Raw genomic sequence first — 20,673 nt, 5'->3', positions numbered from 1 at the left:
TGCCTTTTTTTCCTAAAACTGGTTTTCTTCCTTTAAAACCTAATGCCTAAAATCTGTACCCTAACTTCTTCTGTATTAATGCAAATTATCATCCTTTCAAGCGTTAAGCTTTCATAACATGGAAAATTTACATTTTTTTTTGTTTTGACTGACTTTCCCTTTTGGTCATGTCCCTTTTCTCCTTGCAAAGTAATTGAGTTTGTGTCCTTTTTTTTGGTTATCCTTTTAACGTTGTTGCGAAAAACTTTTGGTAAGCCTTCAGACAATGCCGCCCGCTTTTTATCAAAGCGCAGTAACGAAATAAAATTCCCATTACCCAAATGGAAAATTCAATTTGCCGGCTTTCCACCATAATCACAGGTGTCAAGCATTTCACTTTGACCTTTGACTATGATATCCTTTTTTGATGTTGATTTTGAATGAATGAATGTTTGTGGGTAGTCATAGCTGTCACTTTACAGGATTAACACTTTGTTACACTTTTTTTGGTTTTTGGGCAAAAATGTCTAATGTGCTGAATTTTTGAACTACGATGTTCTTGTCCTTCGTCAATGTGGGTTTTGTTTGCAAGCAAAAAGAGAAAAGTGAGCGAAAATCAAGATTAGCATATGCGGATATGGGGATTGTGATTTATGGCAGAATTTTTTAATTTGACTTTTATAAGTTTTGGGTTAGGATCAGAACATTGTGAAAATGTAGAAACAAATTAACATTAACTCATTAACGCCTGAACCCCGATCCCCATGTGCGGTTTCGATGAAATTTCATACATTCATTCTTTAGAGCAGGATTTTTTTTCTAAAGAAAATTTTTAGAAATTTGTTTCTATAGAAAAATTTTTTTTTATAGAAAATTTTTGGAAAATTTTTTTCTATAGAAAGTTTTTGGAAAATTTTTTTCTATAGAAAATTTTCGAAAAGTTTTTTTTTCTGTAGAGTTTTCGGAAACATCTTTTTCTATAAATATTTTTCGGAAAAAATTTTTAGAAAATTTTCGGGAATTTTTTTCTATAGAAATATTTTCGGAAATTTTTTTTTATAGAAAATTTGCAAAATTTTATAAAATTTTCGGAAAAGTTTTTTTCTCTTGAAAATTTTCGAAGAACTTTTCTATAGATAATTTTCGGATTTTTTTTTAATAGAAAATTTTTTCTATAGAAAATTTTCCGGAAAATTTTTTCTATAGAAAATTTTCGGGAATTTTTTTCTATAGAAAATTTTCGGGAATTTTTTTTTCAATAGAAAATTTTTTTTGCAAAATTTTCGGAAATTATTTCTATAGAGAGTTTTCGGAAACTTTTTTTCCAAAATATTTTTCGGAAAAAATTTTTCCTATAGAAAACTAGAAAATTTTCGGAAAAAATGTTTTTCTATAGAAAATTTTTGGGAATTTTTTTTCTATAGAAAATTTTCCAAAAATTTTTTTTATAAAAATTTTTTCGAAATTTTTTTTCCATATAAATTTTTTTTCCTTAGAAAATTTTTGGAAAACTTTTAGAACATTTGCGATTTTTTTTTTCAATAGAAACTTTTTGCAAAATTTTTTTCTTTAGAAAATTTTCTGAATTTTTTTTTTCTATAGAAAATTTTTGGAAAATTATTCTTCTATAGAAAATTTTTGGAAAACTATTTTTCTATAGAAAATTTTTGGAATATTTTTTTTAAAAGTGTCCTGTTGGGTGGTGTTTTGGGGGTAGGAGACCCCCCGATGCTGAGAATTACATTTTTATGCCAAGTTCGTATTCTACTCTTAAATACCTTTCATTTGATACCCATATTGTCCCCATCGGTAAACATATCCGTTCGGGTGGGTTTTGGGATGGGGCGTCCCCCTGGGTTTTTGGATCCCAAAACTTTATGTCAATTGCGTGTTTTTGGGGTATCATAAGGCGGCATACAAAATTTCTAAAATCGGTGCACCCATTTACGAGAACTGGCGTTTTTGAATAAGGGGGTAAGGAGAGGGTCCCCTCCCCCCATTTTTACCGGGGCTCAAATTCTACCATATGTAAGAATTTCATGAAAATCGATTCAGCCATTTTTGAGTCGAACAAAAGATCGAACGAACAAAGCGCAACAATTTCTGTTTTATACCCTACATCACCATTGTGGTACAGGGTATTATAACTTTGTGCATTTCTTTGCAACCCTGAGAAGAAGAAGAGCTAGACCCATCGATAAGTATACGGATCGGTTTAGAATCACTTTTTGATTCGGTTAAGCTATGTCTGTCTGTCTGTCTGTCCATGTATTCTTGTGATCAAGATACAGGTCGCATTTATTGTCCGATTGTCATAAAATTTGGCATATGCCATTTTTTTCGCCCAAGCACGTACGCTATTGATCTTGAACAAAATCGGTTCAGATTTAGATATAGCTCCCATATATATCTTTCATCCGATATGGCTTTTTAAGGCGTAGTAGCCACAATTTTTGTCCGATCTTTACAAAATTTTGCATGAGGTGTTTTATTTGACGTCCTCATATGTGTCCAAAATCGGTACATATTTAGATATACCTCCCATATATATCTTTCATCCGATATGGCATTTTAAGGCTGTATAGTCCACAATTTTGGTCCGATCTTTAAAAAATTTAGCATATGGCGTTTTATTCGATGTCCTTATATGTGTGCAAAAGTTCGTCAAAATCTGTTCAGATTTAGATATAGCTCCCATATATATCTTTCATCCGATATGGCCTTTTAAGGTTTTGGTAGCCACAATTTTTGTCCGATCTTTACAAAATTTGCTATAAGATGTTTTATTGAACGTTCCCATATGTGTGCAATATTTCGTCAAAATCGGTTCAGATTTAGATATAGCTTTCATATATATCTTTCGTCCGATATGGCCTTTTAAGGCTGTAGAAGCCACAATTTTGGTCCGATCTATACCAAATTTAGCATGAGGTGTTTTATTGGACGTTCTAATACGTGTGCAAAATTTCATTAAAATCGGTTCAGATTTAGATGTAGGTCCCATATATATCTTTCATCCGATATGGTCTGTAGAAGCCACAATTTTTGTCCAATCTTTACAAAATTTGGCATGAGGTGTTTTATTCGACGTCCTCATATGTGTGCAAAATTTCATTAAAATCGGTTCAGATTTAGATGTAGCTCCCATATATATCTTTCATCCGATATGGCATTTTAAGACTGTAAAAGCTACAATTTTTGTCCGATCTTTACAAAATTTAGCATGAGGTGTTTTATTCGACGTCCTCATATGTGTGCAAAATTTCATTAAAATCGGTTCAGATTTAGATATAGCTCCCATATATATCTTTCATTCGATATGGCTTTTTAAGGCTGTAAAAGCCACAATTTTTGTCCGATCTTTACAAAATTTAGCATGAGGTGTTTTATTCAACGTCCTCATATGTGTGCAAAGTTTCGCCAAAATCGGTTCAGATTTAGATATAGCTCTCATATATATCTTTCAACCGATATGGCCTTTTAAGGCTGTAGAAACCACATTTTTTGTCCAATCTTCACAAAATTTGGCATGAGGTGTTTTATTCGACGTCCTCATATGTGTGCTAAATTTCATTAAAATCGGTTCAGATTTAGATGTAGCTCCCATATATATCTTTCATCCGATATGGCCTTTTAAGGCTGTAAAAACCACAATTTTTGTCCGATCTTTACAAAATTTAGCATGAGGTGTTTTATTTGACGTCCTCATATGTGTGCAATATTTCCCCAAAATCGGTTCAGATTTAGGAATACCTCCCATATATATCTTTCATCCGATATGGCTTTTTGAGGCTGTAGAAGCCACAGATTTATTCCGATCTTTACAAAATTTTGTATGAGATGTTTTATTTGACGTTCTAATACGTGTGCAAAATTTCGCCGAAATCGGTTCAGATTTAGATATAGCTCCCATATATATCTTTCATCCGATATGGCCTATTAAGGCTGTAGAAGCCACAATTTTTGTCCAATCTTTATTAAATTTGGCATGAGGTGTTTTATTCGACGTCCTCATATGTGTGCAATATTTCGTCAAAATCGGTTCAGATTTAGATATAGCTCCCATATATATTTTTCATCCGATATGGCCTTTAAAGGCTGTAGAAGCCACAATTTTTGTCCGATCTTTACAAAATTTAACATGAGGAGTTTTATTCGACGTCCTCATATGTGTGCAAAAGTTCGTCAAAATCTGTTCAGATTTGGATATAGCTCCCATATATATCTTTCATCCGATATGGCCTTTTAAGGTTTTGGTAGCCACAATTTTTGTCCGATCTTTACAAAATTAGCTATAAGATATTTTATTGAACGTTCCCATATGTGTGCGAAATTTCGCCAAAATCGGCTCAGATTTAGATATAGCTCCCATATATATCTTTCATCCGATATGGCCTTTAAAGGCTGTAGAAGCCACAATTTTTGTCCGATCTTTACAAAATTTATCATAAATTGTTTTATTCGACGTCCTCATATGTGTGCAGAAATTCGCCAAAATCGGTTCAGATTCAGATATAGCTCCCATATATATCTTTCATCCGATATGACTTTTTAAGGCTGTAGAGTCCACAATTTTTGTCCAATCTTTACAGAATTTTGAATGAGGTGTTTTATTCAACGTCCTCATATGTGTGCAAAATCTCATTAAAATCGGTTCAGATTTAGATATAGCTCCCATATATATCTTTCATCCGATATGGCCTTTAAAGGCTGTAGAAGCCACAATTTTTGTCCGATCTTTACAAAATTTTGTATGTGATGTTTTTTTTTGACGTTCTAATATGTGTGCAAAATTTCGCCAAAATCGGTTCAGATTTGGATATAGTACCCATACATATTTTTCATTAAATATGGCCTTTAAAGGCTGTGGTAGCCACAATTTCGGTCCTATCGCAAGAAAATCTTGCAAGATTCTATTCAATATTTAAATAGAGTCTGAGTCTGACTAAATTTCAACATAGGTTCCATGTAGTACGTATTCTCGGTGGTGTAGGGTATTATATAGTCGGCCCCGCCCGACTTTTGCCTTGCCTTACTGGTTACATATTAGATTAGTTATTTTTTACACTTTTCGTTTTTTATTTCCAATTATCCGTCTGGAACTCATAATGCCATTAATGCCTAGCTAGTTGCATTTTCTCAAACTGCTGTAGCTGTTATTTAAACTTTTATTTTATATTCTGAGGATATTTTTCATGGTATTTTTTTTCAGTCCTCAGATATTCCTTTTAATAAGAATCTACTTCCCTCTAGTAATTTTTTTTCATTTGTTTTTCTCTTTTTCTATTTCATTGCAGGTTACGCAAAAGATATTTCTGGAGTTGAAAGAGGTATGTATGATAACTTTTTAGCCCTTCGCCGAAGACGTCCCCCTACCCTTATACCACAGACCATGCTCTCGACTTTTCCGCGCGAATGACATTTTGAATTGGTTCTTCCGTTTGTTTCCTTTTTGCCACTTCCCATGCTTGAAGCTATGCCCAACTATGAACTATAAACCATAAGAGTCCTTTAAATCCTCATAAAGAGGAAGAATATATTTGCGCTATAGTTCTGCATAAATATCCTTCCCTATTCTATATATACAACGCCAAAAAAGCAAAAAAAAAAGCAAAACTGGGAAATTTGCAGCGAATAAGAAGAACAAAACAAAAGCACTTCACTACTACTCTCCATGGGAGCGATGAAAGGAAACTTTTACAATAAAAGCTAACAGAATATATAAGAAGTACTGCCTTCGAGCCAAACGGGGGGCACGGTGGGCGGCAATAGCCAAATAAGAAGTCCGCCCGGGTGCACGTTTCCCCCAAAAAAAAAAGAAAAAATGAAAACCAAAAAAAAAAAAAAGAACCTAGAATTTCTCCAAAGGGAGTTGAATGAAAAAAACAGGGGAAGGAACAAAGCGAACAAATTTCTCATACCTTCAAAAAAAGGAGCAAACAAAATGTAAATCCACAATTGGCACAAAAGGATAAAGACCTCCAGTTGCCAGCAACCAACAGCATAAACTCTCATACACACACACACACACAGACATTAACACAATTTAACAGCGCATTCATAGTTACTCTTCAATTCCTGAGAATTGTATTACAAGGGTTTTTATTGTGGCGTCAGTCAGGCTTTTGCCATAACGCAAAACTTTTTTTTTTATTAAAATTTTCCAGCCTAGTTCCTGTTTCCAGGAACTGACAAAACCTGAATTGGACTATGAAATGAATATCTAAAACACATAACTGTATACAAAGATGCATTAAGCGCAGCAGATTCACACAATTCCAAAAATTAACTATTCTGTTACTATTTGCCCATTTACAATATTTCCCCAGAGACTAATCTATAATGTGTGTGGTGGCATGCCAAACAAGATGAAAGAGGATGGTGTCATAAGGAAGAAATTTAAGAGATATTAACAAAAAAATTTTTTGAAAATTTTTTTCTATAGAAAATTCTGTCAAAACTTTTTTCTATAGAAAATTTTGGCAAAAATTTCATTCTATAGAAAATTTTGTCAATATATTTTTCTATAGAAAATTTTGTCAAAACTTTTTTCTACAGAAAATTACGTAAATTTTTTTTTCTATGGAAAATTTTGTGAAAACTTTTTTCTATAGAAAATTTTGATAAAATTTTTTTATAGAAAATTTTGTCAAAATTTTTTTCTATAGAAAATGTTGTAAAGTTTTTTTTAAAGAAAATTTAGTCAAAATTCTTTTCTATAGAAAATTTTTACAAAAATTTTTTCTATAGAAAATTTTGCCAAAATTTTATTTTTATAGAAAATTTTGCCAAAATTTTATTTTTATAGAAAATTTTGTAAAATTTTTTTTTCCTATAGAAAATTTTGTGAAATGTTTTTTATAGAAAATTTTGTCAAAATTTTTTTTCTATAGAAAATTTTGTGAAAATTTTTTTTTACAGAAAATTTTGTCAAAATTTTTTTCTATAGAAAATTTTGTAAAATTTTTTTCAATAGAAAATTTTGTCAAAATTTTTATCTATAGAAAATTTTGCCAAAAAATTTTTTTATAGAAAATTTTGTCAAAATTTTTTCCATAGAAAATTTTGTCAAAATTTTTTTCTATAGAAAATTTTGTCAAAATTTTATTTTTATAGAAAATTTTGCCAAAATGTTTTTCTAAAGAAAATTTTGTCAACTTTATTTTCTATAGAAAGTTTTTTAAAATTTTTTTCTATAAAAAATTTTTTTCTATTGAAAATTATGTCACAACTTTTTTCTAAAGAAAATTTTTTGTCTAAATTTTCTTCAATAGAAAATTTTGTTTAAATTTTGTCTATAGAAAATTTTGTCAACATTTTTTTTAGAAAAGTTTGTCAAAAATTTTTCTATAAAAAATTTTGTCATTATTTTTTTCTATAGAAAATTTTGTCAAAATTTTTTTTCTATAGACAATTTTTTAAAATTTTTTTCTATAGAAAATTTTTTGAAGTTTTTTGTCTATAGAAAATTTTATCAAATTTTTTTTCTATAGAAAATTTTGTCAAATTTGTTTTCTATAGAAAATTTTATCGAAATTTTTTCTATAGAAAATTTTGTCAACATTTTTTTCTATAGAAAATTTTGTCAAAATTTTTTTCTATAGAAAATTTTGTCAAAATTTTTTTCTATAGAAAATTTTGTCACATTTTTTACTATAGAATATATTGTCATAATTTTTTACTATAGAATATATTGTCATAATTTTTTTCTATAGAAAATTTTATCAAAATTTTTTTCTATAGAAAATTTTGTCAGAATTTTTTTCTATAGAAAATTTTTTAAAATTTTTTTCTACAGAAAATTTTTTAAAATATTTTTTCTATAGAAAATTTTTTGAAGTTGTTTTCTAAAGAAAATTTTGTCAATTTTTTTCTATAGAAAATTTGTTTCAAATTTGTTTTCTATAGAAAATAAATTTGTTTTCTATAGAAAATAAATTTGTTTCAAATTTGTTTTCTATAGAAAATTGTGACAAAATTTTTTTCTATAGAAAATTATGTCACAACTTTTTTTTAAAGAAAATTTTTTGTCTCATTTTTTTTCTATAGAATATTTTGTTTCATAGAAAATTGTGACAAAATTTTTTTCTGTAGAAAATTTTGTCACAATTCTTTTCTATAGAAAATTTTGTTTATAGAAAATTTTGTCAAATTTTTTTTCTGTAGAAAATTTTGTCAACATTTTTTTCTATAGAAAATTTTGTCAAATTTTTTTTTGTAGAAATTTTTGTCAACATTTTTTTCTATAGAAAATTTTGTAGACATTTTTTTCTATAGAAAATTTTGTCAACATTTTTTTCTATAGAAAATTTTATCGAAATTTTTTTCTATAGAAAATTATGTCACAACTGTTTTCTAAAGAAAATTTTTTGTCTAAATTTTTTTCTATAGAATATTTTGTTCTATAGAAAATTGTGACAAATTTTTTTTCTGTAGAAAATTTTGTCACAATTCTTTTCTATAGAAAATTTTGTCAAAATTTTTTTCTATAGAAAAATTTGTCAAAATATTTTTGTATAGAAAATTTTGTCAAATTTGTTTTCTATAGAAAATTTTGTCAACATTTTTTTATATAGAAAATTTAGTCAATTTTTTTTCTAAGAAAATTTTTTCAAATTTTTTTCTATAGAAAATTATGTGACAACTTTTTTCTAAAGAAAATTTTTTGTCTAATTTTTTTTTATAGAAAATTTTTTCACAATTTTTTTCTATAAAAAATTTTGTCAAAATTTTTTTCTATAGAAAATTTTGCAAAATTTTTGCTATAGAAAATTTTGTCACAATTTTTTTCTATCGAAAATTTTGTCAAAATTTTTTTCTATAGAAAATTTTTGTCAAAATTTTTTCTATAGAATATTTTTTAAAATCTTTTTTGAAAATTTTGTCAAAATTTTTCTCTACAGCTAATCACGATTTTTTTTCTTGTTTTTTTTTTGGCAAACTAGCCGAACTGGGCCCGCTCCGCTGCGCCCTCTTTAACTCTCTAATATCTTTTAAGGGTGGGTACACTACGCCCTTAATGTGGATATCGAATTCGTGCCACTGTAGCCTATGACGCTGAACGACTACGTTCGAATCCTGGTCCGATGTTCTCAGACAAAATTTAAAGCTGTAATTAGCACCTCTTAATGCTGGCGACATTTGCGAGGTTCCATGCCATGTATGGTCATGTAAAAAATTCTCCCCAAGGAGGTGTCGCACTGCTGCACGCCGTTCTGACTCGGCTATAAAAAAGGTCCCTTATCAATGATAAACTCAAATTGCTCAATTTGCTTCAAATCGGTTCAGATTTAGATATAGCTCCCCTATATATGTTCGTCCGATTTTGAGAAATATTGCAATAATGTGCTTATTAGTTAGCCGATTCTCTTGAAATTTAGCAGGAAGGGTTTTCTCTTGACTCTCGACATTACTGTTGAATTTCATGAAAATCGGTTCAGATTTAGATATAGCTCCCATATATATATATCGACCGATTTCACTCTTTGAGCCACTGCAAGCGCAGTTTTTGATCAATGTTACCAATATTTTGAACAACGCTTTTCTCGACGACTACCACAAAATCTGAGAAATTTGCTTCAAATCGGTTCAGATTTAGATATAGCTCCCCTATATATGTTCGTCCGATTTTGAGAAATATTGCAATAAAGTGCTCATTTGTTAAGCGATTCTCTTGAAATTTGGCGGGAAGGATTTTCTTATGACTCTCGACTTTAGTGGTGAATTTCATTGAAATCGGTTCAGATTTAGATATAGTTTCCATATATATATATCGACCGATTTTTACTCTTTGAGCCACTGGAAGCGCATTTATTCGCCATTCTTGCCAAAATTTTGTTTAACGCTTTCCTTGCCAACTTCCGCAGTATTTGAGAAGTTTGCTTCAAATCGGTTCAGATTTAGATATAGCTCCCCTTTATATGTTCATCCGATTTTGAGAAATATTTCAATAAAGTACTCATTAGTTAACCGATTATCTTGAAATTTGGCGGGAAGGATTTTCTTATGACTCTTGACATTACTGGTGAATTTCATTGAATTCGGTTCAGATTTAGATATAGCTTCCCTATATATGTTCATCCGATTTTGAGAAATATTGCAATAAAGTGCTTATTAGTTAAGCGATTCTCTTGAAATTTGGCAGGAGGGATTTTCTAATGACTCTCGACTTCACTGGTGAATTTCATAGCAATCGGCCCAGATTGAGATATAGCTGCTATATATATATATATATATCACCCGATTTTCACTCCAAGAGCCATTGCAAACGCATTTATTCGCCAATCTTGCCAAAATTTTGAACAACGCTTTCCTCAACAACTATCACAGTACTTGAGAAGTTTGCTCGAAATCGGTTCAGATTTAGATATAGCTCCCCTTTATATGTTCATCCGATTTTGAGAAATATTTCAATGAAGTGGTCATTAGTTAACCGATTCCCTTGAAATTTGGAAGGAAGGGTTTTCTTATGACTTTTGACATTACTGGTGAATTGTATTGAAATCGGTTCAGATTTGGATATAGCTCCCCTTTATATGTTCGTCCGATTTTGAGAAATATTGCAATAAAGTGCTTATTAGTTAGCCGATTCTCTTGAAATTTGACAGGAGGGATTTTCTAATGACTCTTAACTTCACTGGTGAATTTCATAGCAATCGGCCCAGATTGAGATATAGCTGTCATATATGTATATCGCCCGATTTTCATTCCAAGAACCACTGCAAGCGCATTTGATACGGATTGTTTAATAACTCATCAGAAAACCTCCCCCGAGGACCATCAGAATTTCTTCAGAATTAGATATAGCTCGCCATTGCTGCTTATAGGGTAGGTGTAGGGTATTATATAGTCGGCACCGCTCAACTTTTGTCTTTCCTTGCTGGTTTTATTTTTCAAATGAGTTTTCTATATCAAAATTCGTTCCTCCCTAATATTAGCTGGCTCCGCTAACCATGCCCTTCACTTAGATTGACTTGCGATTAAAAATTCCACACACATGCCTCTATTGACATGTGTGGCTTGGTCGCGATTGTTACTCTAAGTTCTGGGGTCCCTTTTTTTTTGCTTTCTTTGTTTTGTTTCGACAATTTAACACACACCGTAGCAATTGAACATTGCTTTATGTATTCCTTTGAAATAAGCACCAGGACCTGCACCAATACCACCAACACTACCCCTTTGTCGGCAGTTGGAGCAGAAAGGGTTTTCTGCAGTGTGCTTTTGTGGCATTTGAAACGTGTCTTCAATTTACCTAACTCATTGGGCACAAACAACATGTTTTGGAGTGTCATGTCGAAATGGTTAAAAGCCTTTTACACAAATCATAGATTGCCAAAGGACCTCACTCCCCCCCGAATGGCGAAGAACAAAAAAACACACACAAGGAAAATCCTACGCTTGCTGTGGTGGTCCCCTTGGGATGACACAAATGTTACTGAATGCAAAGTGGATTTTGTGGCAGGTCAGCCACAAAAAGGGATAGCAAAAAGCGACAGATAGAGGCCCAACAAAGCAAATTCAACTAAAACACACACTGTATGTGTGTATACGCTATGGCCATACCTGCGCCATGACATCCTACTGAGCCGAGCAAAGCCCATATGGTATTCAACAACACAACTGAGTCTCATGTTTAAATTTCCAAAAAGAAGCCAGGGATAGAGAAAGGAGAAAAAAAAAGTTTTAAATTATTTACTTCAGGTAAACAGCTGCCAGCTGCCCCTCTGTTCTTCATGTGAGCCAAAGAGCGGGTGTAGGCCTTATTTTTCCCCGAGTTTACTTCAGCGATATTTTATGACACAGTTGTATCGGACTGACAGTGTTTGGCGAAAAGCAATTTCACTTTATTTACATTATGTAGATTACAATTTCTAAATACATATTACGTGGCAAGTTGGCCCCCATGGGCCATGATTAAATTCCCACCTAAAAAAGTACAATTGATGAAGGATACACAAGTAAATTGTGAAGTAAGTTTTTCTTTGAGAAATATGTTGCCTCAAAGTTTTGTTTGAGGCCTTTATTTATTGCATATTTTTGGTTGTAAATATTTTTTAAGTTGGAAAATAAAATATGAGAGTTTTTATTGGGGTATAATATATGGCACAAAGTGGCGCCCAACTTGGGGGTGTGGCAGTTTTGAAAGATAAATTCTTCATATAATTGCTGGAAACGGCAGAGTGAATGTTGGAAAAATACTTTCGGATTGGGGTAAATATTTATTGCTTTTTAAATGTGATTCTTGTAGGGGGGTAAATAAATGACTAAAACTGGCGCCCAACCTGTGGTGTGAGTTTTATAACAAGAAAATTTCTTTATAACTAATGTGAATGGTATTTAAATCGTTTCATAAATATGATGATGAGTAAACATTTCTTTTATGCTTTTATGTTGCTCTTAAAGTGGCGCCCAACGTAAGGGCGCCTAAAAATAAAACCATCAAGGGACAACATAGGGATTGTAATAATTGAAATTTTCAAACTACCGTAAATGTGTGCTGGAATCACTAGCTCAAGAATTTAGCACAAGGTGGCGCCCAACGTGTTGGGTATTTGGTTTGATGCATTATTAACGCATTAAACGGTGGTTACAACCTTAAATACAAAATTTTCAGTTAAGGGCGACTATTTGTTGCGTTTTATGTTTTAGTATGGGGTAAGCCAGATGTTTTGGTATGGGATAAATAATCTTAAGGCTATTTTTTATGACTATATATGTTTTAGAGTAGGTTAAGTATATATTTTAGTACTCGTATAGGATAAGTAAAACAAAAATTGCACACTTGTATTTAAGTTTTAAAACATTTTTCTAATTGGCAAAGTGATTGTTACAAAAAAAAAATTAAGATGGTTTAGAAGGGTTTCTTTGATTCTAAGTGGCGCCCAACGTGTGCGTCAAAAAAGAAAAATACTGTACAGCTGACCCCGTAGCCCTGCCTTCAACACTCCTCCAATCCTAAGTTAGGTTAAAGGGCACACGACCAGAAACCTCGGTTACTACCCGGTTCACCCGGAAACCTTAGGGGCATTGTTTTCGCCCTAGAAACAAAGAAACTAAAAGAGAAAAAGTGGATGGAGAGAAAAAAGATGCAGATACTGAAACACCCTATTAACGTGCAAGTCAGAAAAACGAAATTACAGCGAAAACCAACAAACAAAATAAAAAAAAATAAGGAAACCACGCGGTCCAAGGGAGAAGCTCCCACCGGTGATAGTATTTTCCAGTCCGGCAATTCAGAACTCTCCAGAAATCCAGAATGACGAGCAGACTATGTGCTTGGATGACATCCAGGCTTGGAAATAGGGTTTCAACCATTTTCTGGTGTCTTCATCTTCCAGTTGCGGGCAGAAGTCAGAAGTCTTTCTCTTCCCGTGTCCAACGCTGCTGTTACAGTGACTAGTTAGGACTTCTTTTAAAAATCCGAAGTCATGCTTCTTTAGCCCCAGAATATGTAAAATAGGGCACAAATGCGGTCTTATGTTTTTTTTTTATGGGGTAAGCTAGGCAAATGTAGCGCCCAACGTGTGGTATGAGTTTTATAATATTTTTTGAATGATTTCCATGATCGTTATGTAAAATTGAGATAGATAAGAATGTTTTCTTTGTTTCTAAGTGGCGGCCAATGTGTGGATCTAACAAAATCCCCAAAGATGGGTTAAAAAAACTTAAAAGATGTTGAAGATATTTTAAAAATTTTGGCACTCCAGTAGCAAAGTTAATAGCGTGCTCGGATTACCAGAGCGGGGAACGTGGGTCGATGCCCACAAAAGCCCTTGGTGTGTAGCTACTGTTATATCACAATGAACTTAAAATTATTTTAGTGAGTCTATGAAGAACTGCCACTCTTACCAAGCCTAACCCAACCTATTGTAAAAATTGGCGCCCAACATAAGGTAGCAAAAATTTTTTTTACATTACCAAAAATAATTATTGCTTCGATGTAAAACATTGGCAGTATTTATTGACATTGAAGGGCCCTTAAGCCATGATGAGGCCTGCCAAGCCGAACATCAGTATCGGGTAGATCAAAGTACTAGAAATCGAATCCATCACCTCTGCATTGGGAAATCAACGATGTCAACTAACGGAGAATTTCAATGGTAAGCGACCGTCTTGCAATACCTCCGATATGCTCTTTTATGTACCATATTGCAAAATTAGAACAGGTGCCCGCTTGCGGGCATAGGGGGAGCTAAAAGTTCCCCCCTTCATTTGAATCCAAATTAGACTTCAAACTGTGGTCACTGAGACCACCACAACGCAGAGGTTAGCGTGTCCGCCTATCATGCTGGACATCTGGATTAGATCCTGATCCTGGCGAAAACTTTAGGAAAAATTTTTCCAAAAGATGGACTAGAAAAACGTTTACGATGTGCAAGCTTATACAAAAATTGGCGCCCAACATAAGGTAACAAGAAATTCTTCTACGTGAGCAAATAATCTTATTGCTACGATGTACCACATAGGCAGTGTGTATTGACATTGAAGGGCCCTTATACAAAAATGGGGCCCGCACGCTTATCCAAGCCAAACATCAGTACTGGTTGGATCAGAGCACTAGAAATCGAATCTACCAACCCTTGCACTGGTAAACCAACGATGTCAACGACTAACGAGGAACTTCAAAGACAAAATACCGTTTTTCAAAACCTCCAATATGCCCTTTCAAGTACCATATTGAAAAACTGGAGCGGGTGCCCGCTTGCGGGCATAGGGGGAGCAAAAAGTTCCCCCCTTTCATTTGAATCCAAATTAGACTTTAAATTGTGGTCACGGAGGCCATCGCAGCGCAGAGGTTAGCGGTTCCGTCTAGGACGCTGAACGTCTTAAAATGCTGGCGGGAACATTAGACAAAATTTTCCCAAAGATGGGCTAGAAAAAACCTTAACGATGTGGAAGGTATTGTAAAAATTGGCGCCCAACATAAGGTAGAAGGCAAGAATTTTTTCTACTTGACCTAAAATTACTATTGTTTCGATGTACCATATTGGCAGTGTGTATTGACATTGAGGGACCCTTAAACAATAATGGGGCCAGCACACTTATCGAAGTCGAATATCAGTACCAGGTGGATCAGAGCACTCGAATCTACCACCCCTGCACTGGAAAAACAACGATGTCAACGACTAGAGAGGAACTTCAATGGTAAGAGTCCGTTTTCCAAAACCTTCGCTTTGCTACTTTAATATTTCCGCAAACATGTTGGGCGCCTCATATACATTTTTCTCAAAATGGTTTTTTAAACTCTTCTTATGTTTTAAGGCAAAAGAAATTTAATTATGCTTGTAATAGGATGAATAGAGACTTTAGAACAGATAAGTCATGAAAAATTATTGCACACCACATTGGGCGCCAGCATCGAAAACCTTTTTTTTCGTTTTTTTGACGTACCAACTTTTAAATATTTTCAATAAGACTGCAACACATCAGCTTTTTCGCGGCCAAATGTTTAATGAAACTTTTTTATACCCTCCACCATAAGATGGGGGGTATACTAATTTCGTCATTCTGATTGTAACGACTCGAAATATTCGTCTGAGACCCCATAAAGTATATATATTCTTGATCGTCGTGAAATTTTATGTCGTTCTAGCCATGTCCGTCCGTCTGTCCGTCCGTCCGTCCGTCTGTCTGCACGCTAACTTCCGAAGGAGTAAAGCTAGCCGCTTGAAATTTTGCACAAATACTTCTTATTAGTGTAGGTGGGTTGGTATTGTAAATGGGCCATATCGGTTCATGTTTTGATATAGCTGCCATTTAAACCTATCTTGGGTCTTGACTTCTTGAGCCTCTAGAGTGCACAATTCTTATCCGATTGGGATGAAATTTTGCACGACGTGTTTTGTTATGATATCCAACAACTGTGCCATGTATGGTTCAAATCGGTTTATAACCTGATATAGCTGCCATATAAACCGATCTTGGGTCTTGACTTCTTGAGCCTCTAGAGTGCGCAATTCTTATCCGATTGGAATGGAATTTTGCACGACGTGTTTTGTTACGATATCCAACAACTGTGCCAAGTATGGCTCAAATCGGTCCATAACCTTATAAAGCTGTCATATAAACCGATCTTGGGTCTTGATTTTCTGGAGCCTCTAGAGGGCGCAATTCTTATCCAATTTGAATGAATTTTGGCACGTAGTATTTTGTTATGATATTCAACAACTGTGCCAAATATGGTTCAAATCGGTTCATAACCTGATATAGCTGTCATATAAACAGATCTGGGGACTTGACTTCTTGTTTCTTTTGCACGTTGGGCGCCAATGGTTTTTCGGTAATAAATACTCCCGCAAACACGTTGGATGCCATATTGTATATTGTATTTCTTAATTCGCGTTAGGTTTTAAGGAACATAAGGATCCTTGTAACAAAGTGAAGAGAGATGAATTTATATAAAGTCTATACAATTAATCTTCGCAACACGTTGGGCGCCAGTATAGCTTTTTTGATATAGCACCATTACATTGCTTAATTAGACCTCAAGGAGTGAGCAGTTTTTGCACAAAAAAAATTAAAAAAATATATTCCTTCGCCTTGTTGTGCGTCAAAGTTTTCGAGTTAAAATGTTTCTGCAAACACGTTGGGCGCCTCATATAAATATTTCTTATAATGAGTTTTAAAAATTTTTATATTTTCCAATTTTTGTTAGTTTCTCTTTTTATATTTTAAGGGGGAAAAAAATTTGATGATACTTGCAATAGAATGAATAGAGGTTCTTGAAGCGATAATATGTCAAAAAAATTATTCCACATTCCACGTTGGGCGCCAGCATCAAATTTTTTTGTTTTTTTGGCACACCAACTCTTAAATATTCTCAATTAGACTTCAACAAATAAGCTTTTTTCGCGACCAAATTTTGAACGAAGCAATTTTTTTATTTCTTTTGCACGTTGGGCGCCAATGTATAAATATACAGCCGCAATCACGTTGGGCGCCATATTGTATATTGTATTTTTAAATTCCCGTTGAGTTTTAAAGAACATAATGATCCTTGTAATAGGATGAACAGAGATTAAATTGTATTTAGTCTATACAATTAGTCCACCCTACACGTTGGGCTCTAGTTTAGCTTTTTTTATTATAGCACCATTGCTTAATTTGACCTTAAGGAGTGAGCAATTTTTGCGAAAAAAAAATGTAAAAAAAAAAATGGCTTCTGCGTGTTGGGCTTCAATGTTTCCAATATTTCCGCAAACAAGTTGGGCGCCAATTTAAAGTTTTCATAAAATGGTTTTTAAGTCTCTTTATGTTTCAAGGAAAGAAATTTGAGAATGCTTGTATAGAATGAATAGAGACTTTTGGAGTGATAAAATGTCAAGAAAAATTTTTGCACACTTCACGTTGGGCGCCAGTATCAAACATTTTTTTCCTTTTTTTTGACATACCAACTTTTAAATATTAAACCTCAAAAAATTAACATTTTTAGCAAAACAAAAATTAAACAAAAAAATATTTTCCTTCTGCATGTTGTTCTTTATTGTTTTCTTGTTGAAATATTCCCCCAAAAACGTTGGGCGCCAATATAAATTTTTCTTATAGTGGGTTTAAAACCTCTTTTCCATCTTTTACAGGAAAAAGAAATTTGATTTTGCTTGTAATAGACTTTTGAAGCGATATGTCAAGAAAAATGTTTGCACTCCACGTTGGGCGCCAGTATCAAAACTTTTTTTTTAGTTTTTTTGAGGTACCAACTTTTGAATATTTTCAATTAGGCTTCAATAACATTCTAAAAGCTTTTTCGCGGCCAATTTTTTAATTAAATAATTTTTTTCTTTTGTACGTTGGGCGCCAATGTATTTTTTAATAAATATTGGCTTAAAAACGTTGGGCGTTGGGCGCCAATGTAAAATTTTCTTAAAATGAGGATTAAACTTCTTTTTTATGCTTGTAGTAATATGAATAGAGACTTTTGAAGCGATATGTCAAGAAAAATGATTGCACATCACGTTGGGCGCCAGTATCAAAAATAGATTTTTTTCGTTTTTTTGTCATACCAACTTTTAAATATTTTCAATTAGACTTCAACATCAATCAACAAGCTTTTTCGTGACCTATTTTCTAATTAAATAATTTTTTTCCTTTTGCACGTTGGGCGCCAATGTATTGTTGTAAAGAATATTGGCGCAACCACGTTGGGCGCCAAAGTAAAGGATTCCTATATTGCTGGAATTTTTGATGAAATCGAATTTTTTAGCATTTTGTTTTGCCCATATAATAAGTTATTCCACCCAACACGTTGGGCGCCATTATAAATTATGGGCAATTTAAAAATTTTAACGTTTTTTTCCATTTATAGCAAATGTTCTTCCCATGCACTAAAATGCCATACCTCAAACTTTCCCAACTCCAAATTGCAATGAAAAAATTAAATTTTTTTCCACATTTCAATTTTAGAGAGAGACGTGGTTTTTTGCACTTTTTCCTCGCTATTTTTTTCAAAATCTTCATTTGGTATTAAAATTGCCTGCGGCTCATAGACTTTTATGCAACACAGAGAATCGGAGACTGGCTGTCAGACATGGAAAATATATTGAACAAAAACAAAAAAGGATACTATAATACATAAAAAAATATGCTAGCAAAAAAGTCCTTTCGCCATTAGATGCGATTTGCAAGCAATGTGGATGCAAAACGATGAAAGGGGTAAGCCAAGGAAAGTAACAAAGAGAGGAGGTAGGAGGCGTCAGGATGTTGGTAGATATTTTCATATCCTTTGTGCAAGAATTGTATTTTTTCTCTGCCAGCATATTCCCTTGCCATTGTCTATGGTTGGGTATGCACAAAACCCTTCTGACCAACAAGCTATGCCCACCCAGCCTGGCATACTACTTTAGTCCTTTTGGTTTTGTTTTATGTCTTTTGCCTTTTGTTCTCTTTTTGTGCAGTTTTTGTATTTGGTTAGGCCTTTTTAAGGATTTTCCTTTTTACTGCCGCATCCTTTTTTTTGTTGTTGGTCTTTTGTCCTTTGTTATTCACCACAATTTCCATAAGGAAGGAAAGAAAATGAAAGGATTTTCTATGGTGCTGGTAATTAATAATTTCCTAGACTGATATAATAATTATCGATTCATTATGAGGCCCAAAAATAGGCCAGGCCAACAAACAGCAAATTGGTAAACGGAAATTGTTTGGGGAAACTCAAAGAAAACGAAGAAATTTTCTTATTTTTCCTTTGTTGTTCAGATAAGGTTGGAAATTTTTATGAATTTTTTTCGGCCTAGTGGAAACAAAAATTAAACTCTAAGGTAAACAATAAACAGTAACTTTTTGCCAAGGGTCCTTTGGGATTTTAATAACACAAACCTCAAACTTTGAATAGAAAAATATTTTTTAAAGAAATTTGCAAACTGATTGAAGATACAACACATTTGGGGTTATCAGAAAAAACACAGCCAAGGGAGCAACTGGCATTATTGGGGTGACCATAGACGAGTAGTCTATATAAGGGTGACCATATACAAGTAGTCTATATAAGGGTGACCATATAATTAAAAGAAAATTTTGACAAAATTTTCACTAGAAAGACAATTTTAACCGATCAAATTTCCTTAGATTGAAAATTTTAAAAAAAAATTGGACCCTACTTAATGCAGTTGTTGAGAGTCATAACAGAACACTATATGCGAAATTTCAGCCAAATCTGATAAAAATTGCGGCTTGTAAGTGCTCAAGAAGTCAAATCGGGAGATCGGCTTATATGGGAGGAATATCTTGTTCTTGCCCGATTCGAACCGTACTTGACGCAGTCGTCGAAACTCATAGCAGAACACCATATGCAAAATTTCAGCCAAATCGGATAAAAATCAAGGCTTGTAAGGGCTCAAGAAGTCAAATCGGGATATCGGTTTATATGGGAGCTATATTAGGTTATATACCGATATGGACGATACTAGGCTCCGTTGTTGGGAGTCATAACAGAATACTGTGTGCAAAATTTCAGCCAAATCGGATGAAAATTGAGGCTTACAGCGGCTAAAGAAGTCAAATCGGGAGATCGGTTTATATGGGAGTTATATCAGGTTATAGGCCAAGTTGGACGGTACTTGGCTCCGTTGTTGGAAGTCATAACAGAACACTATATGCAAAATTTCAGCCAAATCGGATAAAAATCGAGGCTTGTAAAAGCTCAAAAAGTCAAATCGGGAGATTGATTTATATGGGAGCTATACTAGGTTATAGACCGATTTGGATGGTACTTGGCTCCGTTGTTGGGACAGCTAACAGGACACTATATGCAAAATTTCAACCAAATCGGACATATATTGCGGCTTCGAGGGGTTCCGGAAATCAAATCGGGAGATCGGTTTATATGGGAGCTATACTAGGTTATAGACCGATTTGGATGGTACTTGGCTCCGTTGTTGGGAGTCATAACAGAACACTATGCAAAATTTCAGCCAAATCGGGTAAAAATCGAGGCTTGTAAGGGCTCAAGGAGTCAAATCGGCAGATCGGTTTCTATGGGAGCTATATCATGTTCTTGACCGATTCGAACCATATAACCTTAGTTATATGGAGTGGTTGACATGATTTCGGAACGAAACGTCAAAGTTTCGGAGAGAAATCGTTCCGGTTTCGGAACGAAATATGAAAAAGCTAGCAAGGAAAGGCAAAAGTCGGGCGGTGCCGATCCTACACCTACCCAATAGGTACAACGTGGGAGCTGTATCTAATTCTGAACCGGTTTCG

The 20,673-nt window shown here is 33.6% G+C and overlaps 1 protein-coding gene across 3 annotated transcripts in view; it reads left to right on the top strand.

Annotated features, from left to right (window-relative positions):
* The window catches only part of LOC106089926 (disintegrin and metalloproteinase domain-containing protein 10), a 535,999-nt gene that overhangs the window by 82,022 nt on the left and 433,304 nt on the right, over positions 1–20,673 (top strand). For all 3 annotated transcript variants that reach the window (XM_059364439.1, XM_059364440.1, XM_059364438.1), the window contains exon 3: positions 5,277–5,309. In XM_059364439.1, coding sequence (XP_059220422.1) covers positions 5,277–5,309 — 33 coding nt within the window. The remainder of the gene's footprint in view (positions 1–5,276; positions 5,310–20,673) is intronic.

The sequence above is a fragment of the Stomoxys calcitrans genome, chromosome 3, assembly GCF_963082655.1.
Source record: "Stomoxys calcitrans chromosome 3, idStoCalc2.1, whole genome shotgun sequence".
Lineage (NCBI taxonomy): Eukaryota > Metazoa > Arthropoda > Insecta > Diptera > Muscidae > Stomoxys > Stomoxys calcitrans.
This window is presented reverse-complemented; position numbering and strand designations above follow the sequence as displayed.